The 13,284-nt window shown below is 40.1% G+C and overlaps 1 protein-coding gene across 2 annotated transcripts in view; it reads left to right on the plus strand.

The window, feature by feature from the left end:
* Nucleotides 1-13,135, plus strand: part of arhgap36 (Rho GTPase activating protein 36) — a 61,957-nt gene extending 48,822 nt beyond the window's left edge. For both annotated transcript variants that reach the window (XM_088016000.1, XM_088016001.1), the window contains exons 5-12: nucleotides 2,336-2,540; nucleotides 2,623-2,678; nucleotides 4,424-4,574; nucleotides 5,383-5,531; nucleotides 5,991-6,161; nucleotides 6,313-6,401; nucleotides 6,492-6,718; nucleotides 10,482-13,135. In XM_088016000.1, coding sequence (XP_087872126.1) covers nucleotides 2,336-2,540; nucleotides 2,623-2,678; nucleotides 4,424-4,574; nucleotides 5,383-5,531; nucleotides 5,991-6,161; nucleotides 6,313-6,401; nucleotides 6,492-6,718; nucleotides 10,482-10,813 — 1,380 coding nt within the window. In that variant the 3' untranslated portion in view covers nucleotides 10,814-13,135. The remainder of the gene's footprint in view (nucleotides 1-2,335; nucleotides 2,541-2,622; nucleotides 2,679-4,423; nucleotides 4,575-5,382; nucleotides 5,532-5,990; nucleotides 6,162-6,312; nucleotides 6,402-6,491; nucleotides 6,719-10,481) is intronic.
* The last annotated feature ends 149 nt before the right edge of the window (nucleotides 13,136-13,284 follow it).

Consider the following 13,284-nt stretch of genomic DNA (forward strand, 5'->3'; position numbering starts at 1 on the left):
TAGGTCTGCTCAATTATCTGATTTGATAAATAGTTCTTGGAAACACAAACAATTTTTTTTTACATGCTAACCTGAAAAACTCAGACACTAACCATACAATAAAAAAATCAGCACTGTAACGTTAAGGTTTTCCACTGTTATCAGCAATGAAATGGCCACATTTAAAAAATATATATATTTTTTTAAATGGTTTACTCTGACCTGAATCTCACATGCTAATTCCAATTGCTAGTTGTAGATCTTAACTAAAATCTACAGACTAATATGTACGGTATTCGAAAACTTGTGCATTTGACCATCAAATTCTTGTTTCCACTGCCGTGTGTTTGTTGGACAAATTCTGTCTGTTTTCACGTGTGTGTGTGTGCACACACATGATTAAGGCTCACCAGTTATTTGTCTACATGCTGATGTGAAACCAGTTGTTTTCCTAAGCTCATAATGAGCATCATTACAGCCACAGAGGACAGCAATTGAGCATGAAGCAGCAATCAGGCGGAGCTTCTAGGAGCCTGTCAGGGAGGTGAACTCTGAACAGGCTGGAAGCATTTAGAAGAAAAAACACCACCTCTTAGGACTTGTGGCAATTATCCGTTTAAATTATTGCTTAATAAACATATTCTTGAGGAAAAAAAAATGTATTAAAAACGAAGCCTACTCACAATTTCTATTTAAGGATTAGCATCAAAATGTGGTTAAAGTTAAAAAAAAAATTTTTTCCTTCAAAGAATTTGGAATTATTCTCTAAGTCACTTGTAACTTAGAGAAATAAAAAAAATATACGTAAAAGTCATGAAGGAAGTTAATTTAACCACATATTTTGTCCCATCCGTCTCTTCCAAAGCTCTTTCTACCATACAGCATATTTAGTGAGACTATCCATCACTAATATTCAAGAAATATGTCTAATATATCTAAAGAAAAGAACCAATAAAACTTAACACCACAATCTTCAAAGCAAAGCCAGTTAGGGTTTTAATTGTCTGGTTTTCTCACTTCCTGTGGAACCTAGCTGCGCCGCCTTGCTAACACATGCTTCTAACGGAAACACAAACAGCTGGAGATTCAGTTTGGTCATTTCATGTTCGCCCTTCTTCACGCCAGCGCTACGATGAACAGCACAGACGCTTACCAAGACCGTGGCGCTTTATTGCTGCTTGATTATTAAGCAAATTCTTATAAAACTTTTGAGCTATTGTGACTGAAGTAGAAGGAATTGGGGTAAAGTGTAGTATTTTATGACCCGGTTGTAATTGGTTTAAAATTCTGCAATTTTTGCACAAAATATGTACATTTTTAATTCTAATATAGTCGCTGCTTATGTAAAGTAAACAAACCTGATCATTTTTCGCATCATCCACAAATGTTTTGACCATGTGTTAACTTAACACACTTCAGATGAAGGAAATATCTTCGACTTTATGAGCCACAGTGTCGTTGCCACTGAGGAAATTCCTCCAGACTCTTGATGTTCCTCCAGGAGATTTGAGGCACAAATTGGCACTCTGAGTTTTGTAACATTGTTTTCTTCACAAATATTAGACGTACACATCTAAATCTGAATGACGTATTCGTAGTGCTATTTCCAAGTTTACATATCCCAACATTTATAGATAAAAGCGAGTTGGAATATTCCTTGTGTTAGAAGAACTTAAATATGTGAGTAGTTTATGTCCCAGGCTCGTACCAGAAGTATTAGGACTTTTCTTGCTATCGTATGTGTGCAGAATTTTGATCTGCAGCCAAAACAACTGAGCATAAAGAGTATGATTCTTCTCGACGCATAGACAGAAACGTGTCCCTTGGAGAATAGTGATCCTTCAGAGGCCAATCATTTCCTGCTGATGAAAAACACACCTTGGGTTTAAAAGCTAATAGTACTAGTAAAGTAAGATAAATGGCCAGTTGCTTCTATGGAATATTGTATAATAATAATAATAATAATAATGTTGTCACCTTCCTAAAATAATGTCATTTTTTTGCCATGAATAATTTTTGCAAAAAAAAAAAAAAAAAATCACCCATTTTCTCATTGTCAAAAGATTTAGAGAAAACAAAAATCACTTTTGGCAACCCCCCCCCCAAAAAAAAACAACAACATTATTTTAGAAAAGTGACAATATGATACATTAGAAATTCTGATGTAACTATATATACAATGTGGCAAAATAAGATGCAACCTGTCACGGTAAACTGTAATACAACACAATGTCTAAAGTAAAACGGTACCATGTGTAACCCAGTGTTTTACATCAACACTGTATATTTAATGCAACTTGAAACAGAAAAGAGTTTAATGTTGTGAACCTGATGACCGTGTATTTCTGCCCCACAGGGCGGGCTGTCTGTGGACTGCCTCTCTGACCTCGTAGAGAGTCAGTCTCGCTTGCTGGAGGCGCTGCAGCTGTCCCACCCGGCCGAACTGGAGTTGAAGAAATCGCCGTCCGAAGGGAGGACCCAGTCCAAGCTGAGCCTCAACCCCATCTACAGGCAGGTGCCTCGGGTGGTGGAGAGGTGCTGCAGCCACATCGAGACCTATGGTGAGACTGGAGGGTCTTCCTGGGTGTCTCCCTTTGATAACAAAACGCCCAGCAGTAAATGCTCACAAACCTCGTCCCCCAGGGCTCCAGACTGTCGGCATCTTCCGAGTCGGGAGCTCCAAGAAGAGAGTTAGACAGGTGAGGACGTCTAAGAGAGTAAAGTTGATTACAATATCTCAAATAAATAAAATATTGCTTAACTTGTACAAACTGTAATATCACACAAAAGGCACAATAACAAAATATGCTAATATTTTTCTAATATAATTAGCATATATGCATGAGAACATTTATTAGCATATCTTAACCATGCTAATAAAAGGTGTTAGCATGGTTAGCATAGCTAATAGATTTTTTTAATGCTTGTAAATACATAATAAATGTTACTAGCATTTATTAGCATAGTTTCATACAAAAAGAATTGATGAACAGGTCTTAGTCATAATTTAAGCATACAGAATTAATAAAATATTTATTTATTATACTTTTTCTTTGTATATGAAATATGTAAATATAGCATAAATGCTTAAGAGCATTTATTAGGGTATATTAGCAGAACTATACCTATTAATGAACATTTACATTTAAACGTATGAGATTATAGTACAGGGTTAAAACCCACAAAGTTACACTGTGGAATAAAAAATAAACAGCCTTAAAATGTACATATTTACATAAAATTTAATTGACTGTATTCTTTTTTTTTGTTTAAATTATATAGATATTTAAAATGTTTGTTTGTTTTTAAATGAGGCCAGATGTCAGAAAATGTGAGCCGTAGTTTCCGAGCTTCATGGCTTTTGACTGGAACGGCGTTGTGCACAACATTTGACATTGTCAAATATGTGTGGCATCGCAGCATCAAATTCCTGTCCATCTTTTATTTATGTTTTATTTACAGGGAACATGGACTGAAATAAATTAGTGGCAACATCAGTAAAGTCAGCAGTTGGTGATAAGATCTGCTCACTGCTCACTCAAAGCACAAAGAATTGACTTGCAAATCAAATCAAGTGGAAAAGCAAAGATACTCAGCAGAGGATAAATTATAATGTGGATGTCTAGGACAATTTTAACTTTTATCATAGCCAAGTAAGAAAAGCTAAAAGGAAAAGGCAAGCTAACACAACTGGATCCAAATGCAGCATAAATTATGCAGGAACTGTGCTCCATAGCTTTAACACGTGACCATCAAGCTAGCTCTCTTCATTAATTCTGCTGAGGATTTGTTCCCTTGACGTTTCAGGTTTTGTCTGGTTCAGTGGTCTTGGCAATAACGCCACCTGTTACCATGGAGATCTTGACTCAGTTAGGAGAATGAATGGATAAATTTACGGATGGATGTTTACTTATAACTTTGAGACACTTTACATCAATTGTCACATATTTTCAAGTAGAACTTATTCATTTGTGATATTTTAGCTGTCTGGCTAATATCTGTGTAGTTCATCTTCACCTTCCAGGTACTTCCAGAACCTTTTTTAGTTTTTTTCCCAAATGATTCTGTGGTCTGCTAAAGCCTGAAATGAGGTCAAGGCCACCAAACTAAAGCCTGACCCATAAATATATTTTTATTTTAAGAGCTGTGACCCCAATTTGACTGCTTCTTGACCATAAAACACCAAAGCGCCGCTGCCTGCAGCAACGTGTCGTCCCCTGGTTCACTCTGCGCCGCTTCCTGCTACTCTCTGCTGGATGCTACAAAAATAAACCTAATCTTCAAACTGATGAAGTGATATATCCTGTTATTTAGAAATCACATCCACTGGGGGGGAAAATGGCCCCTGAGTAACCCCAACATGTCACAAGTCTGTTGTTCATGTTGTTCACGTTAATGAGCTCGAGTTCCTCTGTGATGTTGGCGATCTGGTTTGCTCCCGTAGCTGCGTGAAGACTTCGACATGGGGGTGGACGTCCAGCTGGACGAGGAGCACAGCGTGCACGACGTGGCGGCGCTGCTCAAGGAGTTCCTGCGCGACATGCCGGACCCTCTGCTGCCCCGGGAACTCTACCCCGCCTTCCTGCACGCTAACCGTATGTGAACGCAAGACGCCTGCTGTCGTCCTGAACAAATACTGTAGCTCACAGGCGCAGTCAGTGAAGGGACACTTTCAGGTGTTTTGTTGTGAAGATGATTTAAAAAAAAAAAAAAAAATTTGCCATTAAAGCTGCAGATGTAACTTTTAGTTTTTTTTTAAATGTGTTTTTTGACATAATTGTTAAAACTGTCACTACATGTCGGTGATGGTAGCTCCCTGTGGTCGTATATCCATCTGATGAAATACACCGTTTACTCAGGAACCACCAATCAGAGTCAGGGGGAGGGTCTTGGCGCTGTCAATCATGCTTGTGCCATTCAGTGTCCTAATGGTTACAGGAAAACCATTTATCCACTGTCATCGGTGGCTATGCTAACTAGCATTCACAGACGCTTCTGGTGAGGTGAACTAGCTGTAGCGTAGCAGAGAGTAAGGGGTAGGATGTGAGAAGCACCAACACAAGCTTGATTGACAGCACTAAGACCTTCCTCCTGGCTCTGATTGGTTGTTCAGACTGAGCTGTGTATTTCTGCAAACAGCAGCAGAACCAGAAGGTATGTTTTTTTTTATAAAAATTACTGCAGCTTTAACAATCAGAAGCTACTTCGTGTCGGTCTGTCGTGTAAAATCCCAGTAAAATGGATGGACAGATGTTTGTGGTTACAGTATCATAAAATATAAAAAAAAAGAGTTAAAGGTAAGGTTATTTATGCTTCTGCAAGTTGCTGCGCTGGGCTTTTGAAGAGCAGAGGTTGCAGCATCATTGTGGCTCAGCAGGTAACCCTGGTTTATGCTTCACGCAGTGCTGAGAGGAGCAGACCAGCTGCAGTTCCTCCAGCACCTCCTGTACCTGCTCCCTCCCTGCAACTGCGACACGCTGCTGCGCCTCCTGTCCATGCTGCAGACCGTGCAGAGCTACGCCCAGGACACCGTAGGGACCAATGACGAGGAGGTACGCAAGTCAAATTAGCGAGCCTCGGTGGCTCATCATGTCCTCTTGTGTCGAAAATCGAAATAAAAGTCCAGCATCACGTCTTTCTTTACTTGTCTTATCTGCTGAAATCCCATCGCTACTTTTTTTTTCATGTATTAACATTAAAAATCATGGCAAGCCTTCCCCCTCCTTCTACTTCCTGTCATTTTCTTTGTCTTTTCTGCCAGTAGTAACATCGGGTTGTTGATCACGACTCATGTGAAAAAGTGTTTCCATTGCAGTTTTGCGAAATTCACTAATTTCGATAAGGCTGATGAACAACCTCTTTGAAAATTTGAGTTTTTAAATTTTTTTTTAAGTTGATGTGTTTCCTTTAAGCACATGTATTTTCATAATTCCAATTTGTGCCATATATGGTCATTGGAAACGCAATCACTGTTTCCTTCCCCATCTTTACCGCCGTCGCTCCCCCTGCAGATTCCCGGTAACAAGATGACGGCGGCCAACCTGGCCGTGATCTTTGGGCCGAACCTGCTCCAGAGGGAGGGAGGCGGAGACATGAGTCCTCAGGCGATGGGCATCGAGGACAGCACGGCCATCATCAGCATCACTCTGGTGCTCATACAGAACTACAGGAGGCTCTTCACGGTACCAGAAGAATCACACCTATCAGCAGCCTTTGTTGTGGTCACTATTTCAAAGAGACACTGGAGAGATTTCTCCACCAATGCGTTGGGTTGACACTTCTCTTCTGTAGCTGGAGATTAAATTGGATTGGATGGTCTGTGTGTTCCTGTAGGTGTCTGCAGAGCTTCAGCAGGAAGTCTTGATGAGTCTGATCCAGACCGACCCGGATGTCATCGATTATCTCCTGCGGAGGAAACTCAGGTACGTCTCCTCTGATCTGCTGTCGGGTCAGCCACAAATAGTTTCTGACTCTTGCTAGTCATCGATCTGAGCTTGTCTTCTTGCTCGCAGTGGCAGCCACCTGACGGTAGAGGGCAGCAGCGAGTCCGGGGGTCGCCGGGACACAGGGGCCTCTTTGGACTCCGTGGGGGCCTCAAGCGGAAGTTTGTCTCCTCTTGAGCCGCCGTCGCCACTTTTCCCTCCGGATGGGAGCGGCGGTGAGGGCAGCCTGACCAGCGAGGTCTTCCTCAACGTCCTCAAACTGAACCAGACCAGAAACCGGCCAGAAGGGAGATTCGGTACTGGTTCCATTTACCATCTGAATAATTTTAAAGAAATTTTTACACACTTTATATTTATGTTGTCCATTTGTGCAAAATCTCAAGAAGAACAATTCTTGTTTGGGCTGCAAGAAATCCCAGTTTAGGTCACGGACGAGCCCCCAAATGTTTTGGAGTCCAGAAGTTAAAGGATAATATAAAGATTAGGAAAGTGGCAATTACAGAATTCATGTTTGGTGACAATAACACATAAAAAAGAAAACAGCGCAAAAAAAGCTGCAGACCAGCCAAGCAGCTAAACTGTTATGTGTTCAATACTTGTTTTACCCGCTTGTTTGAGGGGGTTTCAGGCAATGACATGAAAAATGTTTTAGACATAAATATGCTGAAAAAAAGAAGCTGTTTCTACGTTTAAGTTTACATAGATTATTTGGAGAATCTGATCAGATGATGCTTAATGCTGAGGCTCAAGAGGTGACCATGCAACTACAACACAGCATGCTGTGTTGTAGTTGCAATCATCCAGCCCTACTGCTGAATGATTGGTAGGTCTGCCTGACCTGACGCAGCACATCCAGCTGCAGCACAAGCCCAGAAAACACGTCAGGCTTGTAATCTTCTGAGACAGCCGCTGTTCGCTTGGTGTTCCTTTTAGTTTCCTCCATTTTTTGGGTCAAAGTGACTCTAATAACTGTGAAAAAGGAAAAAAAAAAAAGGTTTCAAGATGTCCTGTCTTGTTAAATAAAATCATATTGGAGGGATAAAATGTGGTTTTAAAAGTGTGTTTAAAACTACAAGGTTGTCGTTTGAAATCCAGCAGAAAATGAAGTAATTTCAAGATTATCTAGTGTTATATTTCTACCGTTTAAGTGATTTCTGCTAAACTCTAGAGTACATCGTAGAACAAGCTGTTTGTTAATGATGATGCATTTAACAAACAGGCCAAAATCACCAGTCGGAGCTAGTCAAAGAAAAACTGGATGATTTTGATCAACAGCTGGCTGATCACTTAATAGTTTTCATCCTGGAAATCCTTACATAGACGTTTATCTGTATGCTTTCACATTTCTGTTTATTGGTAGATTTTTAGAACAGAAACGGTTCACAAGAGATTTACTGACTATTGACAAACCAATTAGATAGATGTTTAAATTACATTTTTTTATATAAATATTTTTGCTTTGGACTTGGACAAAAAAGCCAGTAGTGTCTCTAAACTGGATTTAATCCTGTGGTTGTTCACTGTGATGAGATAAATGAGGCAACAGCGCCATCTGGCAGTCAGTCAGAGAGGTGGTTATGCAGCAGCCTGTCAGCGGTTGTTTTTCTATCTTAGAAAATTAGGCCTGTCACGATAACAAATTTTGCTGGACGATTAATTATCTAAAAAATTATTGCGATAAATGATAATATTGTTTCAAGACCTTCTGACACTGATTTAATGGAAATGACTAATAATGCATGTTTTTTCCTGCCATAGACAGATACACTTTATTTTCAAAAGAACACATAACACTGGAACTGATAAACTAAATAAACAAAACAACCAAAAACAAAAATAAAATGGATTCTCAGTCTCCATTAACAAAAAACGTAGTTGAATAAAAAGTAAACAACATAAAGCCAAAGCGGAAATAAATACCAACCAAAAGAGTGCAGATTATGAAGTCTGTATACTGTATTGGCCTTCAGTAACCACTAGATTTAAATAAAGAAGATGGGCACATCCGACTACCTAATGCAATAGTTCATACTACACGATTTTCTGCCGCTATTTTCTCCTTATCACAATCTTAGATCGTTGGCTGATCTAAGATTCTCGCTGGTGATTTCGTAACCGATCATCTTGCAGTGTGTGGTGTGTTACAGTAGATCGTCGTGGCCGCTCCGATCTAAATCGGGGGTTTTCCCCAGACTGGGAGATTAACTCAGCCTGTTGAATGTGACGGGTAGCCAATCAGAAAGCGCGGATTCTCCTCAGTGATTTCTGAGGGGAAATTACGGAGGGGAATCCCAAACAGCTGACACAGCGCAACCAGAAGTCCAGCGGACATCGGATATGATATGTGGAAACAACATTAATGTTCAACATTTCGTGCAAAGAATATAGAAATGACCAGGAGAGGAGTTGGAGCCAAATTGCTACCGCAGTTGATAAACCCGGTAACTTTTCAGCTGTTCTTCGTAAACGTGACATGATTTTCATTCAGTCAGAACTTTACGCTGACTCTAGCCACATGCGTCACAGGTAGATTCTAATAAAGCATTGCTTAATGCCTGATTTTAAAATTAGCTAACTGGACTTGTAGCCATTATTTTGTGCCATGTGGCTGGACACCACACGGTATGACGAACCCCATCGAACCGTTATACCTAGGATTTCTGTCCGCTAATGTGTCTCAGGTTTTGAAAATGGGCCAACTCGTGTCCTGTGAGCTGGCCATTACACTAAGGAAATGAGGAAGGAATGGTCAGTGGAGAGCACCGGAGCTGAGCCTTTTTTCATTCAGTGTCATCAAGAGAAACAGAAAAAGGCAGGAAGAGACGAAAGCCGATCATTAAAATTAGGTCGATAGGTTTAATTTATCATGCGATTAATTGATTTATCGTTTATCACGACAGGCCTATATGTATGTAGCGTCTTGTTTCTCTTTAAATGTTTTCACATTTTGTCGTTACAGCCACAATCTCGAGCGTTTTATTGAGATTTTATGTTGGATAAAAACTCCTCTTTCAGCAGAGACTAAGCCATTTATTGTTATTTGCTTTACGGAAAAGAAGCGAGATATAAGCTTTTTTTGTTTGTTTTTTTAAAAGAGAACAAATCAATTTCCTTTTGCCACAAGCCTTGAAACAGACTTGGTGCTGGTCCACATGTAGCTGGACATCTGGAAAAACGAATCAGTTTTTAGCCGTTTTGCATTTTCATCCACATAAAAATTGGGTTTAACACAACTAAAAATAATTACTTATAAAAACTACGAACAACGTGGAGAAAACTCTCTTACTGTTTGTCTGTGTAGGTGGGAAAACGGAGATTTAGGGTGCCACGCATTACAGTCTGCGACGTTCAAAACATCCGCACAAACAAAACTGCAGGCGCCATGTTTGCTGACACAGGTTTTAGCGCTGCGCTGCACTGCCCCCTATGGGTCTGGCATGTTTAAAACATCGATCAGTGGCGGATTTGTGCAGATTAGCGGTAATAATTTGAGGCTGATGTGTTAAAAGATTTAGGCATTTCTATTAAGTATCATCAGTGAAGCTTATACCAAAGCATGACTTCACAAAAACGCTCGACGTTATTCAGTTTAATTTTTTGTTATTTTTCTGTTGGAGTTCTTGTAAATTTTCTAATTTATTCTCCCAATATTACAACTGTATCCTGGTAATATGACTTTATCCTCATAATTTTAAAAAAATTAACCTGGTTTTAATATTATGTCATAGAGTTGATGACCTGAATTCAAAGTCCACATAAATGGAAGCTGTAAAATACGCATGTCAAACAAGATGGCGGCATTCGGCGTGCTGACATCTGCCTGGACTCCTCCACATTTTCCAAAAATTTAATTACCAAAACTTAAATTAATCAATAAGATTGATTTATCTCCCAGCACTGCTCTAGCTTTATAATTCTCAATAACACGACCCGAATGTTTATGTACATTGACAAAAAGTGAAAAGGTTAGAGCGTGTGCGGGACCCTTTAAAAGAAACCAGGGTGGTACCAACAGCATCATCACCATAACTGACAGCGTTCTTGCATTTGGCTGTGCAGGTGAGGCGCGCTCCGCCAAGTCCATCCGCCACATGCGACAGTTCCACTCCCACCACAACCTGCTCAGCCTGTCCCAGCCGTCCACCTTGTCCAAGATGCACAGCCAGGACGGCGACCCCCAGGACCGGCGGGGTGGCCCACTGGGCGCCGCCATGAGCTTCACTCTGGGCAGCGTCGGCGGCGGCGGAGGAAGCTGCTCCAGTCTGAGCGGCTCCACCGAGAACAGCATCTGGGTGAGGCAGATGCAGCAGGACGAGGGCAAATCGTCATCGGCCGCCAACTTCTGGGACTTTTTTACTGGAAAAAGCTCGAGCTCCGAGACGGTGGTATGACTAAGGGGAGGGAGGGGGAGGAGCTTAGAGGGACAACTGGACGAGCTTTGACGTCGATGCTCTCTGAATCCCCCAAACAAACGGTCAGTTAGAGATCTTAAAAAAAAAAATAACCTGGAACGAGACTCAAACATGCTCCACTTCTACGTTGAACAATTCCAAGTAGACGAAGTTGCACAACTTTTGGCGTCTATACAATGCATAAAAAAATGAGGAATGACGAGAAGTGAGCGTCTCTCTTAAGACATTAAAGTGGTGAGGACATCTGTGATGAGCTCATTCAGTCATAAACAAATGAAGGCCAAAATCTGTGAGTTATTAGAAATGGAAGCATTTATGTACATATGTTGTAATCCGAATTTTACACACATCTCTGTTCTGCATACCAGCTGCTGTTTGGCCTCTCCTAACACGTCACAAACAGCTGGAACCAGATATTTAACAAGTTATGAAAACACACACCGTCTTCTTCCCTTTGTCTTTATTACATCTGAATATTTGTTCCTGGTTTAGGTCATTGAGGATTAATAAAATTATTTCGATTTATTAATTATTAATTAATTTTCTTCAAATTCAAAGGTTTACATTCACTGGGTTTACTATGATGTCAAGGCTTGGTAAGTTTCTGAAACACACTAGCTGTGTTTCCATCGACCACAAAATTGTGCAAATTGGAATTGGGAGATAAATTTGCTTGATGGAAACACGTCAATTAAAAAAAAAACTCATGGTTTTTGATGGGACGTTTTGGTGGTTTTCCTGCTGGTTTTTTTCGCATCACATGAGGCACAATCAACAACCAGATGCTACTGCTGGTGGAATGTTTTTAAAAAAAAAGAGAACAGAAAGCGGTAGGAGGATGATGGCATGAACATGTCAGAATTAAAATTCACGTGATTTTAATTGTGTTTCTTAATGGAAATACTGCAATTGTGAAATTGTGTTTTTCTGACATTAGACTGAACATCGATAAAGTTTTGCGCACATTCGTAACGGAAAACTAGCTGCTGCATTTTAAAATATTACCCTAAACATGATGTTGCCTTGTGTGACATCATAGGAGAATCAGTGACTCTGTAAATAAAGCATCAGCTTTACCTTTCTGCACATCTGAAACCGAGCCAGGTTGCCTTCCATTTTCTGTCGCTTCGTAAGCGTTACAGCTCCAAAGACGTCAAATACATGCTTGCACATGTATGTGGCAACATTTAGATATATACTACTCAAATGTCACAGGCATCATGAAATACCAATACACCAATTCATGCTAGGCAATGCTATCGCTTTGTCTGCACCAGTGAAGAATCCCTCACCTCAGCATACTGAATGCTTGGAGTGACTCCAGCTGACGGCAGCCTGACCTACTTTCTGATTGAAAGATCAAGTGATTATTAAGGATTAAGAATGGAGTTAATAATGTGCTTCATATACAAAGGATTATGAGAATGTTTTGGCTTTGTAAGCGTCTGATAAGTTAAGTCACAGGATTTGATTAAAAGCTTTTTATGCGATTAACTTCTTGCTAATTATTAAATTTCTTTTAAGGCCAACATACATCGAATTAGAAACCTCAGCCGAGTGGTAGGAGGTGAACTTAGCGTCCCTGTTTTAAGTTATTTTAAACGTAATCGTTGCTCTGACCGATATTGGCCAGTATCAGCAAGGGGCTGTTTTCCTGTAGCTGACTTGTCTGTACACATTTCCTCACTCAATCCATAACTAGCATCATGGATCGCTCGTTAAAATTTGTCCCACATTCCCATTAACTTCTAAAAGTGGAGTTTGGATTACAAAAATCTTTATTGCATTTACTTGAAATGATTAATTGTTGCACCAAGGGATTTCTCCAACCTCATTGAACAAAAGGAAAGGGTGAATTTTTAAAACATCATCAATGTGACTACAATAAAAATGTGGCAAACAAGAAGCTTTAAAACATTTTAACCTGAACGGTATAATGAGCATTAATTCAAATGTGAGAAGCGGTTCTTAGTGTTTGAGATTTTCTTTATGTCCTGTTTGAAACGTGTCATATTCTTACCGCTAGAGGGCAGCATTTCCCGTTTTGACCAGTCTGGATAAATTACATCATCGTCATCAGGTTAACCAAATACAGCGTGTATCATCAACAGCTCAGCAGATGTTCTGTTCCTGCTGTTTTCCCGACCCACAAACAGAACCTGTACAGAATCTGTCCTTCGCCTAAGCAGGTGATTTGTCTGTTTTTTTTTTATCCATTGTAGAGGAAATTGTCTATATTTTTTTTTCTTGTGTCCGTTTTTCTATGCCATTGTATTACCTATTAAAGTGTTGCTGAATGCCGTCTGTGTCGTGCTGTTTTGATCCAAACACAAAGAAGAGAGATCAACTTACCGAGTCCTCGACTTTAAGACTTTCCTGGAGTTCAAGTCAAGTTTTTGGCTTGCAAACAAACATGTGCGGCAGACATGGTGTGAGTTACAAAGATTAAA

The sequence above is a fragment of the Poecilia mexicana genome, unplaced genomic scaffold (genome assembly GCF_051168715.1).
Source record: "Poecilia mexicana isolate PSO_F unplaced genomic scaffold, ASM5116871v1 scaffold_18, whole genome shotgun sequence".
In the NCBI taxonomy this organism is placed as follows: Eukaryota; Metazoa; Chordata; class Actinopteri; order Cyprinodontiformes; family Poeciliidae; genus Poecilia; species Poecilia mexicana.